This window comes from Neltuma alba, unplaced genomic scaffold, assembly GCF_004799145.2.
Source record: "Neltuma alba isolate B1F8T4 unplaced genomic scaffold, ASM479914v2 tig00011238_pilon, whole genome shotgun sequence".
NCBI lineage: Eukaryota > Viridiplantae > Streptophyta > Magnoliopsida > Fabales > Fabaceae > Neltuma > Neltuma alba.
Window position 1 is genome coordinate 43,191 of NW_021635957.1, and position 14,534 is coordinate 57,724.

Below are 14,534 nucleotides of genomic sequence, written 5' to 3' on the forward strand. Positions count from 1 at the left end.
GTTGGTTTCAATTCTAGAATATTCAGGTCAAACTTTTGTTTAATACTTATTTTGCAGTGAAAATTAATCAAAGCAACCAATTAAGCCTCTTAATATATTTTCTGCTCAAGATGTATGTGTGAACCACACTCTATTCGTACCCAGAAATATTATAATTCCTGGGACGTTTCCCATTTGGCGATTTTGATTGAAGCGCAGAAGATGGAATTCGCGCCCTTTTGCCGCGAGTATATTTATATACGTAATCATTTAAACAAACCATCGAAAAAATTTTGAAATTAAAATATGTTTCTAATTAATAACGATTTTTATTTTGTCGTAAGGGGCCGAATGGAACTCATACGAAACTTTGTCAAAATAAATTATATATAAAAAAAGTAGATATATAGTTAAACTTATATATACTAAAGGTTTTTTTGAATTAAAATAAAATAAGTGAATTTTGGATTTGAAAAGTTAAAGTTATTGATAACAAAAGTGAGTGGCAGAGTAGTTATGCGTAAGAATTAACCTATTATAATTTAATTAGGAAACAATATATCTTAAATATAATAAAACGCGAGTTTTTCCCTCTAACTATATTGTAAATGCTGTGAGAAAACTGCTGATTAGTACACACAGCGTATTATTGGTTAACCCCAAAAAAGGTAGAACCTTTGTGAAAATAGCTTTTTACGATATTTATAAAAATAAATCTTGAAAATAAAACCAAATGATGCCGCGTTTTATAATAATGTTAAAATTAAATTTGACATGGATTGCATATTATGACGGAAATAAACAATGTAAAATACAATGATATAAAAATTTATAATAACAGGATTGCGATATGATGGATATATTTTTGCAAGACAGTTGAAAAACTCAGTTGACATCGAAAGAGTCACAAATGTTTCAGAACTATATGCTTCGATGCTTCTAAAAAAGCTTTATAATAGCAAATAGATCCCATAAGAATATTGAACCAAACAAAAATATATATATATATATTGTTGAAAATAAGTTACAACAATATTTAAAAAAAAAAGGTCAAAATAATAATAGCGGGGCCACGATGGTGGCATCTCCAATTGAGGAAGGTTGGTCGATCCCATCACAAGTTGGCAAGCTGTTTATAGAAACTTGATATGAATAATTCGCTGTCTGTTGTTATTTTGTGTATTGACAGAAAGTCACACGCAAGAAATTGGTGGCCATTGTTATGCGATTGAGCTTCAGAGGTTCGCCACTAAACAAAAGATAGAAAATAAATCGAATCATGAGATTTGGAGTCGCAGCTGAAGAGGTCGAAGGCCATGGTGGATTCGCCACTTCGACTAATGCGCTCAGATCTTGGTTCTGAATATTACCGACAAAATACGTTGAGTTCTCATTGTGAAGAAATTGATGACTATCTAGACGCAGAAAACTATGTTAACATTAATTAGTATAAAACTAAGGGTGTATTTGGATTAACGGTGACAAAACTGACTTTTATTCTATTTAACCTTTATAAACATGAGTTGGAGTAAAGGTCACTTAGTATAATTTGATTTATGTTTGGATTGGTATTTATAAAAAGTTGGTTTGATAAATTAAAACTTATTTGGATGAATAATTGAAAAGTAAGTTTAGATATAAAATAATTAAAAAGTATGAGTCTTATTTTATATATATAATATATATAATCTAATGAATTTAAGAAAAATATTAAAATTAAAGGTATACAAATAAAGAGTTAACATATTATAAGAAAAATTATAAATAGTAAAAAAAATACTTAATTGGATATATTTAACATAATTTTTGTACATATAGCCATTGAATATTATTTTATTTTATTTGATTTTACAGATTTTTAGAACTCAATTAAAAATTAGTAATAATACATATGAATTGGGTTTATAGTGTACTGTCATCATTAAATTTTATTAGTTCTTTCTTTTTTCCTTAGGATACTTTTGTAAATAATTAAGTTATTGGGTTTTTTTTAATGATTTTATTTTTTTTCCCCCAATAATACAAGGTAGCCTTTTGTCTTTTCATCACTATTATCCTTTTCTCTTCACATTGGTAATGGACTTTTACATCTGACGGAGCAAAATATAGCTTCATTTGCAGCGTGTGATGAAACAAAAAGTCAACTTAGAAAAACGCTGTACCAAACAACTAGACTACTTCAAATAAGCTATCAACCTGCGTTCTACACTTTCGTAGGCATGTTTGCCATTGCAGACGGAGATCCAAACACAGCCTAACAAGTTGATCGCAATTTTGTTCCCATAAGAAAGCCTCCTTCGTCGTTTTCTTCTTTCTGGCTGGCCAGTGTTATATCTTTTACTGGGGATGAGCGTGTTGTCCGGACACACAGAGAAATGAGAGTTTTCTTTCGAGGCTGTGGTTGTTCAAGTGCTTATTTGGTCACGTGCACATATAAGTAAAAGTTCCATTTAAAAACTCCTATACAGGGGGATTTGCTTGGCATCCATATATGATAAAATATTATTAATATTAATTACCGCAGTAAGAATATGACGACGGAGGAGGATTTGAATTTGTAACTAAAGTTTCAATCTTTTCAGTATAACATAAATAAAAATATGTAACTACAAAGGCGAATTTCACTCGAATGACAAAGGTGAAGCAGAATTTAAATAGAGTTCAGACTTTCTCATGTAACTACAACGTAAATAAATTTCGCACCAATTAAGGGGTTTAATGCCTGTTTTGTTATTGTTAACCAGCTAAAATTGAGCATTACAGAATGATATAAGTCACGCTTTTAAAATGTGACATTACATCATCCTCATATGTGAGCAGTTGTTTTTTACTACCTCCGATCCTAATTATAAGACTGTATTTGTAGATTATAAAAGAAGTCTTATAATTATGACGGGAAGTAATAATTAATTAAGAGGAATAAGGCAACCGCATAACCTGGGAATATATAATCTGATATGTGATGAGTAATTACTATGTCGTAGAGAGAAATGGAGTGGATGAAGGGCTTCAAACCTTCCGAAAGTAACCGGAGAAATAGAGGACAAAATTTGCATGCAAATGTTAAGCTCTTCTCCTTCTTCGTGTTATTTGATGCGTTGTGTTGTCGAAGTCCAGATCTCCCGTTTTTTTGGGCAATTCAACCAGGCAATTGGGTTGAAGACACACCCAAAAATCCTTCAAAAATACATTATCCCAGGGATTATTCTTTCATCATGACCCCCTAATACTTTCCTTCTGTTTACACCAAAATGAAATAAGTAAATAAATAAATTCCCTTCCTCAATTTTCCAGTTTCCAGAAATACGCAGCAAGGTGATTAATCAGAAATCAATTGACTTGATTACAAGATCAGCATTATTTTTGGACTTCATAACAAGCTCTGCATTGGGCCGGTCATTGTACTCTATCTGCATCATAAAACCAAGACGGTCATCTCTCAAGCGCGCACGAGAATTACCAGAGATATTCTTAAGCTGTAAGTGCGAAGCTTACTCGATATTCAGCAACGTCCGGGGGCTTGCCTATTAAAGATAGGGAAATCGAAGAGAAAAGGATCGTGTAACTATAAAATGCATTCTGTTCACAACGGAATTTAATAATTAATTGAATATTTATGAAAAAGCGGGTACCAGTTGATATATGTCTCTTTAAAACTCGGTGCATGGCTTTGTCGATGTCTACATCAATAAACCTTTCAAAAACAGAAAGACAGAACAAGTTAGGCATTGGTAAAAGTAAGAAATTCTGAAACAGCAAAAGCAACTGCCCCAGACTTACATCAGGTCGTCTCCTTCATGGTCTATTCAAATTACCCTTTTCCTAAATATATGCGAGGTGTGGATACACGCTCCAAACCGTGTACATCTAATAACAGTCCAATATGACTTTTCTGGTCCTAAATATACTGCGAAAAAATTCTGACTTTCAAGCACATATTTTTGTGAAGGTCAGGAGGACGCCTAAGCACCCTGATGGTTTTTCGCCTTCATGGTGTTCTGCACATTTTCTTTTCCTCTTCTTTTTCTTTTCTCTTTTTTTTCCTCAGTAGAATCTCAATAAGTCAACATTAAGAAAATTAGAGAGCTTCTATGTGATATAGAAAACATAAGGATGTATTATTATAGTGATAATTTCATCCCAATTAAGTTAATTTTATTCCCATCGTTAAAGGTTACTGAACAATTAATCATGATTATTGGATGCGGGTCTTTAGCCTTGATTTATCTCCTCTCAATTCCCAAGGCTGAAAGAAAGCTACAAAAAAAAAAAAAAAAAGGTTCAGACTCACTAAAACTAGAAATTACCACTTCTCGTCAAACAAAGATGATAACTCCTTCCATATGCCATCTTCCAAAAGCAAGTAGTTGCCCTCTACAATAACCACTTTATGCCTACATAAAAGAAATGTGCTCAAGAATTACATATTAATAAATCAATAAATAAGTTGGCTCAATTGCGAAAACTAAGAATATAAGTGCTTAAGATTTATTAGATTCACTTTACAATATTAATATTTCCAATCATAGATTAAATAATTAAATCAGTATCTGCCATGGGCTTGCTTTGTCATAGTCAACAAACATGAACCGAACAAGAAATACTTGAGTGTGTAATTTTCCATTATGGTTAACCTTGGTTTCCTGTTAGCCCCTGAATCTAAACATACCTTGTCACTATTACTATAGCCTTATGAATAACATTTTGAGATGGAGTTTGTTATCCAGGCTCCATTTTGAGGATGAATCTCATTGGTTCAAAGTGAAGTCTCGGCCAAATTAATCATTGACACGCTTTAGCAAGGTTTTATTTCATGGGAGAATTGCTATGAAGCCCCAAGAAAAGAACATAATTACTAAAAACCCCCTGTGACAACTAGAGCAGCCTGCAGTGACAAATTCTAGTGTAAGAAATGACAACTGCTTATTTGTCATTGGGACTAATAATTATTTTCTTTTCTTGAAACCTTATTGTAGTTCTCCCTTATTTCATTTCTTTTGACAAAAAACAAAAGGTTCCCTCTCCTAGAAGCAAATTCTTCCATGAAGTATTTCCTCACAGAATACACACACACACACACACACACACCAAACAATCCAATCAAGAACTTGTTTTCATCCAAAATGCATCCAATGTATACTCTGATGGTTTACATTGATTCCAATCTAAGAGCTCTACCAAAGTGCCTTACTAAACTGCAGATAAAGTAATGTCTTTAAAGTTAATATGCTTACTGCAGGTTCACAAAAATATCATCTTCCACAGGGTCCCCAATACCATGGTCAAATGATGGCGCATACACTGATCCCTGAAAACTTTGTTTACCAAAATGTCATATGATGCAAAGCAGATATTATCTCTATCAACATCAATGGCCAGCTGCTTACATAATGACAGAACCTAGAACATAATCCTTATAACTTTCAAGAGGATAAAGTAATCAATTATGGAGTTTCTAAGCCTGGAAGAAAATACCAGTAAATTACAAATTTAAGCACCCCTACCTGACTCCTTAAACTCTTGAGACATGCAAGCAAGCGTGAAGGATTGAATGTCCAAGGAGCTGATATACCAATTAGATATCAATGGCTGAAAATATGTCTAAAATTGGTAAGCAATTAAGAGGTATCTCACCTCCCCTTCTGGCATGAGCTTCCTGTGGGTCCTATTGCACAAAAAATATTCAATCAAAATTACAATCGCCCACATGATCACCAATAAATTAGGAATCTGGCTCATGAATATGCATATAACATGCACTCAATTATATTGAGATACATAAAAGTAAAGGCCTAATTAAGATAGACGGGACTAATTCAATCTCAAGGTGAAAAAATCAATGAGAAATTCGTGACAGATTAAAACTGCATTCACTTGGATTCCCCATCATTGGGAAAATGGAAGAACTAGCAATGAACAATCTAAAGGATAACCAAAATAAAGAGCACAGTAAAGAAAGGTAACCTCCATTGCATCTAGTTCAGAACGATAAAGGTGAAAACCGTCCATTGGAACCACTGTTGCAACATCAGAAGGCTTGACCTGAGAATCTAATGAAGTAGATTTCTCTGGCCATGATTTGTTTATACGACTGACTACTTCATGTGCTAGAGTACTTTTTCCGGCACCAGGAGGACCAGCCAGAGCAACCAAATATCTAAGTGGCATCATCATCAAAACAATGATCAACTTGAAAGCAATAGATTACACCAGAAAATCACTCAACAAAATATATGACTAGATAACATCTCACAAAGTGCTTCAACTATTTTACCAGCCAACCCCGAAAAGGATTAAAATAATAGAGCTACCTATACATATAATGATAATAAAGCTAGAGTACTTCAGCAGAATGACAAAATGAATTGGATCCAACACTTATCACCCAGTACCAACCACCAAATTTCGAACATAGGACTCACTTGGGAGCCCTCGCATTTTATGGTACTATGATTGTACTTGTTTTGGGAAACACATATTTATTGAACAACGGCAGTAGTCACTAGCTAATTTTAGACAGTTTATCTTGATTCCCTAAGCTAGAACTTACTTATAATTAGAGTTTGATGTCGTTGTTGCAGTAGGTAGAAGACGTTTAGCCAGTGCATCATATATCTCATCAATACAACTGTAAGACAACAGATAGAAGAAACAGAATCAACTCAACAAAAACCTCAGAATTTAAGGCACACTTTTTTCTGCAGGGGCGAATAATAAATATTCTTTGCTTCCGAAAAAGAACGTACGACAGAAAATGCTAAGAATACTGCTTCCCTCAGAAGTCTGTAACATATCCATGCCAAGAACTCTGGTTCGTGGTCCTGAAAGGAATATCATTTAAGTATAAAAGATGGTATACCTGCCCTCTACTACATGAACAACTCCCCTTTCGTCCATTTGACCGCATAAAACCTGAGATGGTAAAAGGGAGCATGTGACATCATAAAGGGACAAAATAAGCACAACTATGATGTCAACACACCAAGGAAAACTTAGACGTAGTAAGAAATACTCACCTTAAAGTGCGCATCCTTCCTTTTCCAATAGCCAGATCGCCTAGATGATAGTTGCACAAAATTCTTAGGTCGTCCGATGGACAGTAAGCAAGGATTCCACTGAGGCGTCTTAACTCTTCCTCGGTGCAAAGGCCCTGTAGATAGAAGGAAGTATACAGGCAGCATGCAGCAGAAATGGTGAGTTTTGAATTACACTATTCTGCAGGTACGTAATGAAAAGGGTAATGCACATCTGAAAATTTAATTACATAAATAAAACGCTATGAGGTCCTATGTCAGCATCGGAAGCCAAAGATCACCTCGTTTCCAGACACCATCTGTTTAGCAGGGCAAAGCCCGTATTAATTTATGTTGTTTGGTTCAATTCTATTTAGAATTCAACCGGCAGTTGACATTTGATATAACAAAGGTAGCGGAAAAGAAAAGCGATCAGTAAAGGGGGCATCGATCATTAAGAAAATGTTTTATTGGCATATATAATTAACGTATTAGAATGTTCATCTGAAAAAGATGATGCGAGCCACAATAGATGAAATCCAGTTGGTTTACAAAGAAAGAGACCTCAGACCTGCCAAAGGACATCTCCGACCTCTTCCTGGCGTGATTGAAGAGAATGATAATTCCATTGTCGAACCACCTCGGAGAAAGAAGGACAGTGCGTTTTGCCAGGCCTGACAGTGTAATGGTGGCGGGTAGGAGGTGTGATCGATGTCGATTTAGCTAATAAAATTTCATGAGGCCCCTACAACCAACAAGTCGTTGTAGTATAGTGGTGAGTATTCCCGCCTGTCACGCGGGCGACCCGGGTTCGATCCCCGGCAACGGCGCTTTGTTTTTGCGGCGTCCGATTCATTCCCCCTTGACTCTTTTGTTTTTAGCCAGCCGAGAAGGAACCCGCAAGGATTACAAGGGCACGCAAGCTGCATGAATGCTGCTAGCCATGCATAAAAGTTGTAACGCGCTGTTCAAATTTCAATGGTAGAAATTTCTGGCTACGACAAAAGGTTAAATATCCTGGAATCATAAAAATCCAATACGAAATTCCAATAAATTATTTTTTTAATTTATTTTTCAACATTTGACACTATTTATTTGATGAATTACAACTGATGTTGCAAAAATTATCGCAATTGATTTGTTAATTTAGAACCAGTTTAGCAAATAATAATTCGAGCTAGCATGAATTTCGTTTGATAATAGAAAAAGAAGAGAAGGAAAACACTGCAATATTCATTATAACCATAATTTTTTAATCAAATAATTTTCATTTCTTTTTACTTTTTTTTCAAGTAATCTTTTACTTATTTTGAATGAAATTGTCTTTCTATATATATATAAAAAAGAAGAAGAATGCAAGTATTATTTTTCAATAATAAAAACACTTCTGGTATTCTATTTTCCTTTTCAATTCATTACGCTGCAATATAATCTGTACCAATAAATAGCAACACCTGAAGCAATTGGATCAACTAAACAATTGAGGAAATCAAATTCCATTTTAGCATCGCATCACCTGAAGCATTAATTGAAGAGCAACGTCCGAAAAAATAATTTATTCTAATAGATATTGAGGAGCCATTCAGAGTTGTCTACACTGACTGCTGATCACGAGGATGATCATGAACACCAGGTAGCGGCAACAAGGATAATCAAGGGTATTAATTCTGACCCAAACAAGAGAATTAACCTATTCGGCACCTAGGGGATTCTGCATTTGGAGATTGGATGACAAGATATTACACGTATACAGGATAATCAAGGCAAGGGAAAGATCAGTCTACAATCACATTACAAAGCCGTCTCTCAATTCTCCTACGCTTTTTTGTCTCATCAGGCGACTGCAAAAGGAATAAAACCATATGTTAGGTTTAAAGTTCGCTCTATGTATGTGTGAGATGTTTCAGATTCCCAGCATGAAATTGAGATGAGATTTCTGTCTGCTAAGTTCACTATCAACTTCCAGAAACCAATGAAAAGGTTTTAGTGAAACATGAACCACAACATTACTTTTAGCATTACCTCGCTACTGTGAAAATAAGGAACCTGGATCCTTTTGGAGCCATCAGGTAGTCGTTTACTAGGTGATAGGCTTTCCATAGCAGTAAAAGCGTTGCAGACCTGCCAAAATGTTGCAAAACCAACACGATGGTGAGAACGTTTGTTGTTACAACTTACTGAGGAATTACAGTCTCATTTATTTTATTTCAAACATAAAATATAATCTTGTAAAAAACTCAAGTGATAATCTCTTTCTTGAATAGCATGAGGGGGGAAAATTATTGTATTGATGTCTGAGAATGCAAGATGTAACAACGGAAGGAAAATTCCGAAGATAAGCTCTGTTACCTGACTTTGGATAGCCCCTACTAAGATATCCCGACAACCTGATGCATGCACATTTACTAGACTGGGGCATTGAAGCAACAGTCTATCTGAAAAGTTACAAAAAACGATCAATCGTATTTTACCCCAAGAGAATCGTATTGCATTTTTAAATTCCTAGAAAAAATGGTTTCAATTTCCCCTGATAACTAGCCAAGGTACAGGGAAATGAAATGACTACCTGGATGCAAATTTGTACAAGAATTTAGATTCAGATCATCCAGTTGGGGGCAGTTTAAATATAATGCCTGTATATTAATTGGAGAGGGGAAACGATTAGGATTTAGAAGCCGGAGCGCAGACATGCAATGAACTTCAGAACAATGGAACTCACATCTAAGCCAGCACAGCCCCATAAACTGAGTTTCTTCAAACGGCTGTGTTTGATAATTAACTTTTGGTTCACAAGCGGCAACTTTATACTAGATGCTTTCGGTAATTCACGGTTGTTTTTATCAGCCATGCGATTTTCACAATTAGGATCACATATGGTCATGCCACAGTCCATAAGTTCTAGATGCGGCAGTTGAGCTGTAGCAAATTGTATGCCACCTGAAACGTAACAGGAGATTAGCAAGTAGAAAAGTGTACAAATGTGCAAGCTCGTGAAGCATTTGAACATATATCTATATATATATATAATATATATATATAAAGGGTGATTACTTGAAGTCACATTTGGGCAGAGAGCAAGTAGGAGTCTTGACAATGTTTCTGGGAATACATTGCAGATCATTCCAATGCCACTGTCACTGACGCTAGATCTGTATCCGAAGTGAGCAGTTGAACATATTTCTAAAGCAGGATAAAGAAAGGTAAATAAAAGTAGTTTATTTGAACTTCTGGTGTTTATATTGGACTTCCTATCAAATTTATTTGTTGCGCGAGTTGCTATGAAATATTTTATGTCTCCGACTTGATTGCATTTTCCAGGAACATACCCGCTGAGGTCAAGCAATTCTAGATCTGGATAGTTGGAGGTGATTGCAGCAACAGAAGCATCGGTTATTTCAGATCCAAGAACAAGTGAAAGCATTCGCAGACCCCTAACACAAAACATTGAAACAAGCTTCATCAAGCTTCCTGAGTGGATTTTGCAAGTTACAGCTGTCTAAAATGTGGCTTACTAGAAATGAAATCTGAAGACATTTAAGCAGAAGCTTGTTATATGGAATTTAGTTTCTCGTTACAAGATGTAGCTAAAACCAATGTAATTTGTTACACTAAAGAACAGGCATGTGATGGAGTATCAAAACTCAGAGCATTGCGTTTCATAAACTAGTATATGAGGAACCTAAATGTAGATAGCTTTTGCCAATAACTGCAGAACAGAACAGCCACCGTGCCAGGATTCTGACGAACCTCAACTGAGCAGCCGTAAGAGCAAGCACGGCAGCATGAGAAAGCCGAGCTGAAGCTATATGTATATTTTGCAACTTCGGGCAACTTCTTCCTAAACCATCAACCACAGTGGTGAGATCAGTGCTATCAGTTTCTTTGCGGGAAAATTCCAAGGAAATCTCTCTTAACTGGGGACAGTTAAATACCTAGAGAAAAAGCACCAATTAGACAATGATCACACCCTACAAAATTAAATAAGAAAGGGAAAGCAATCACCATCTTAGAAAGCGAGAATAGATCCGATAGCCAGACTGTAGTAAGACTTGACGAACAGAGTACAAAACCCCCAAGATTAGAACAGCCTTCCACTTTCAGGATTTTTAAGCTTTGTTTATCAGCAACAAATCGACCTAATTCTTCCCTGCACTTTCCAAATTATAAATAAACCATGTGCCCAGATAAACGAAGCATTTAATTTAGTTGATCTTGCATGACACAAACATCGTAAACTGAAATAGAATGGCCCAAAGCGCAAAAAAAAAAAAAAAACAGTTGGAAGCGAAGGCAAAAACACAAACACACGAGTCATTGAGTTGTCCATTCATCTTTGACATAAAGAATCCCGAAGGCAAAACACTGAAACACGACATTATGATATATCTACACTGGAAGGAAACATATATTACACAAACACATAGCACGACGCTCACAAATTAGGAAGCTCGTTTTCCATATAAATCTAGAACATAGCTCGAAAACAAAGGATAAAATCATGAATAATACCCATTGATACGATTGATTGCCGCATTAGATGTTGAGATCTCCATAAATTCCAGATTGGGACACGAGAATGCAATGCAAGCCAGCATCGTTGAATCAACGTTACTGCAGTATCAAGGAAAATGTGTTAGATCTACAAAATCAAAGTGGATATAAATTTAACATTTTCTTGAAAAAATTCCGTGCAGCAAGCAGCATTGTCAAAAAAGCAGTAAGTTTTAGTACAGTTCCAAGTAAATACACTAATTATGGATCTTGGTTAGGAAACTGTCTGGCAGTCTCAGTCTCATTTTAAATCCTGATTCCCCCTCCGTTACTAATAGCTCATCCTGGTATCTTGCCAGCGTTGCTTGTAAATAAAAATAATTTAGGATTTTTATCATTTTTCGTTGATAGATTAAACATCGAACTCTTGTTTTCGATCTTTCATGCCGCCTTTTATGTTTTGCATCCTGCAACATCTGATCACTAATTCCCCAGCGAAGTTTCAATGTCTTAGATTATGAAGTTTAACTTCGTTAATTTAGTTAAATAAAACAGAGTCGGCAACGAAGAACTGCTGATCTGAAGAACCGGCGAATCAGACAAACTCCACACCTTTCCATTCTAAGAGAGAGCCTCGCAAGACTTGTACACTTCTGCAAAATCGATGCAACAAACCCGAGCTGAGCTTTGACCGGAACCCTAAGCCTCAGCTCCTCCGCCGCCCTCCACACCCTTCTTGCCGTATCATTCCATCCTTTACACACATTCGCGGCCGACAAAAGCCCCGTCGGCGGCAGTCTCCGCAGCACGTCCCATAGAATGTTCACTGGCCACCCGCACGAATCCACGTTAAAAGAATCTGGATATCCAGCGTCTAGATGGTCGGGTTCCAGCGGATCGAATCCGCCGGTTTGGTTTTCGGCATCATCGAATGACAATGCCCGACGGAGATACGAATAAGGCTGTCGGAGCGGCGGCTGACGGGTTGGAGACTCGGAAACGGCAGAAAAGGTGGATACAGAAGAATCGATAGGGGTCGCAGCAGACGGAGGAATGGGACTGTTAACGTGACAGTTATGGCCCTTCTTAGGCAGACCACAGCGACCACAGTTATAGCTTCCCCGCTTTTTGCCGCGCTTGTGATCGGAGCTGGTGCCGGAAGCGCCGGCGGGAGCGACGGAGCCTGCGGTGGCGAAATTGGGCTGGTGTTGTTGCATAGCGGGAGTGTTCTGGCGGGGAAGGATGGGCAGGGTGCTGGGAGTGAAATAATAAACAGCGCGGGAGAGTTCGCGCCATTTTGGTGGCTCCCCTCTGTTCAACTTTTTCTGGTTTGCTTCCGTTACATTTAAGTATTTTACATGTACATCTGCCTGCCCTGACGTAATTGCGTGTGGAACACTTAACTTCCCATCTTTGGACTTTTAAAGAATAATGAATAGACATGACTCAAAATTTCCTGATGGCAGTTGGCACTTGGCAAGGATCGCTTTTTCTAAGGCCAAGCTAAGTTAATTTTAACCCTGATGTCACTTTTTAGAAATCTCATGGTTTTTTAATTTTGCAGTCAGTGGTTTTAGCACTAGAAAATAGATTTTCAAAATCGGTGGTAATTTTTAAAATTTATCTTCATTTTAGTTCGTCTAAATATTCTTAATTTTTGAATTAGTATTTTTAGCCCTAAAATAATGACTAGAATCAAAATGAAATCATATTTTAAAAAACAAAACTAGGACTATCAGCTTCAAATTTCAGAAACAAAAACTCTTGGTTTTAAATTTGAGGCCCAAAATCAGAAGAGAGTTAAATTTAAACTCTAATTTTATCAATCTCATAAACCAAATAACAGACATATTCCAATAGTCAAAACAAAAAAGAATGCCCTTGGGAAAAAACTCATCGTTGCTGTCTAACACATGCCTCGCGGTCAAACAAATTTAGGAGCCAATGGACTCTTAATGTTAACTCAAGGACACATGCTGCTCCATGAGACGAGAGGTTGCAAGTTCTACTCGTAATGGTATATACGCGTCTCCTCCTCCATAGGGAGAGAAAGAGTGATGTTGCAATTGTCCTCTTAGAAAAATAATACTTCCGTGATTCTTAATATAGGATCTAATTGTTAAGTTAATTTTGATCATAAATATGAAACCTATAATCAAGTAAGTGAAGGAGGGAATATATTAAGAAAGATGATTATGGTATTTTAGGAAAAACATGTCATATTTTTTATAATCAACTAACTTATCTAACTTATTTAATTTAATCAAATTAGTTAAACAAGTCTTATATTTAGGACCACAATAGTACAACGCAGACCACCAAGCACAGAGTAAACAAAGACTAAACAAAGACTAGGAAAGGAGTATAGATTCAGGACAATTACTTGCCAGCCTTCATTAAACCAGTGCCTTCCCTTATTTACCTGGAGCTCCCCTCTATAGCCACTTCCTTATCTTTGCCCTGCCTTCCTTCAGCCGCGTTCATTGCACATCCTCCTCGAGGGATTGACCGCAACCCAGGTCGCAGGCTGGTCCTCCTTTGCCTTCACACAGGAGATAGATGAGTATTAGACAGACATATATTTACGTCCAATGTCCTCCTCCGCTATACGCGCACATCCACGCCTCCTATTATCCAGAACGCTGTCAACAAGAATCTTACAATTCCCTTCCGCCTTACCCTCCCCTCACTCCAATTTATTGCCACATCCAGAGCCTTTGACCCTTTTGCCCATTTCGTAGCATTGAATAGATATTCCCTCTGTTCTTTATTATAAGAGACATTTGATGCTTATGGCATGTTTCAATATATAAGAGACACTTAAAAGTTGTCTCTATTTTTTTGTATTGATTTCCTATTTTACCTCTATTTATTCTGTCTCTAACTCATACTCTCCCTCCCTCCCACTTCTCTTTCTTTTAATAATTTAATTGTTCTTTCTCACACTCTCTCTCCTTAAATAGGGGCATTGTTGGAAAAAAAATATTATACTTTTGACATATTAATTGTTCTCAACTAAATTTAACTGTTTTTTTTATCAACGTAATTTAG

General features: G+C 36.4%; 2 protein-coding genes and 1 non-coding gene across 5 annotated transcripts; 1 reads left to right on the top strand and 2 right to left on the bottom strand.

The window, feature by feature from the left end:
* Window positions 1–2,912: 2,912 nt before the first annotated feature.
* On the bottom strand, window positions 2,913–7,645 carry LOC114762618 (putative uridine kinase C227.14). Of its 3 annotated transcripts, none has more exons than XM_028952131.1 (12): window positions 7,564–7,645; window positions 6,996–7,129; window positions 6,839–6,891; window positions 6,530–6,607; window positions 5,944–6,136; window positions 5,614–5,644; window positions 5,484–5,542; window positions 5,214–5,287; window positions 4,287–4,373; window positions 3,612–3,673; window positions 3,475–3,503; window positions 2,913–3,389 (listed from the first exon to the last, which is right to left on the bottom strand). In XM_028952131.1, the coding sequence occupies exons 1-12, from the start codon at window positions 7,619–7,621 to the stop codon at window positions 3,303–3,305; spliced, it is 945 nt and encodes a 314-aa protein (XP_028807964.1). In that variant the 5' UTR covers window positions 7,622–7,645; the 3' UTR covers window positions 2,913–3,302. The 3 variants fall into 3 exon arrangements, with proteins under 3 accessions (XP_028807964.1, XP_028807966.1, XP_028807965.1); XM_028952133.1 differs by having other exon boundaries at window positions 7,557–7,604; XM_028952132.1 differs by lacking the exons at window positions 2,913–3,389; window positions 3,475–3,503 and having other exon boundaries at window positions 4,271–4,373.
* Window positions 7,646–7,750: 105 nt separating this feature from the next.
* On the top strand, window positions 7,751–7,822 carry TRNAD-GUC (transfer RNA aspartic acid (anticodon GUC)). Its single transcript has one exon. It is a non-coding gene; the product is annotated as a tRNA-Asp (tRNA).
* A 711-nt stretch (window positions 7,823–8,533) lies between these two features.
* Window positions 8,534–12,734, bottom strand: LOC114762616 (F-box/LRR-repeat protein 17-like). Its single transcript, XM_028952129.1, has 11 exons — window positions 12,096–12,734; window positions 11,502–11,603; window positions 10,995–11,139; window positions 10,740–10,924; window positions 10,319–10,423; window positions 10,044–10,141; window positions 9,712–9,929; window positions 9,559–9,625; window positions 9,342–9,427; window positions 9,015–9,113; window positions 8,534–8,833 (listed from the first exon to the last, which is right to left on the bottom strand). The coding sequence occupies exons 1-11, from the start codon at window positions 12,698–12,700 to the stop codon at window positions 8,768–8,770; spliced, it is 1,776 nt and encodes a 591-aa protein (XP_028807962.1). The 5' UTR covers window positions 12,701–12,734; the 3' UTR covers window positions 8,534–8,767.
* Between the last annotated feature and the right edge of the window lie 1,800 nt (window positions 12,735–14,534).

Coding starts and splice junctions, on each gene's coding strand:
- LOC114762616 (XM_028952129.1), bottom strand. CDS start 12,700: ATGCAACAACACCAGCCCAATTTCGCCACCGCAGGCTCCGTCGCTCCC. Junction 10,925..10,994: donor TATTCTCGCTTTCTAAGATG/GTGATTGCTTTC, acceptor CTTTTTCTCTAG/GTATTTAACTGTCCCCAGTT. Junction 10,142..10,318: donor GAATTGCTTGACCTCAGCGG/GTATGTTCCTGG, acceptor CTTCGGATACAG/ATCTAGCGTCAGTGACAGTG.
- LOC114762618 (XM_028952131.1), bottom strand. CDS start 7,621: ATGGAATTATCATTCTCTTCAATCACGCCAGGAAGAGGTCGGAGATGT. Junction 6,137..6,529: donor ACATCAAACTCTAATTATAA/GTAAGTTCTAGC, acceptor GATGCCACTTAG/ATATTTGGTTGCTCTGGCTG. Junction 5,645..5,943: donor CTGAACTAGATGCAATGGAG/GTTACCTTTCTT, acceptor TTTGTGCAATAG/GACCCACAGGAAGCTCATGC.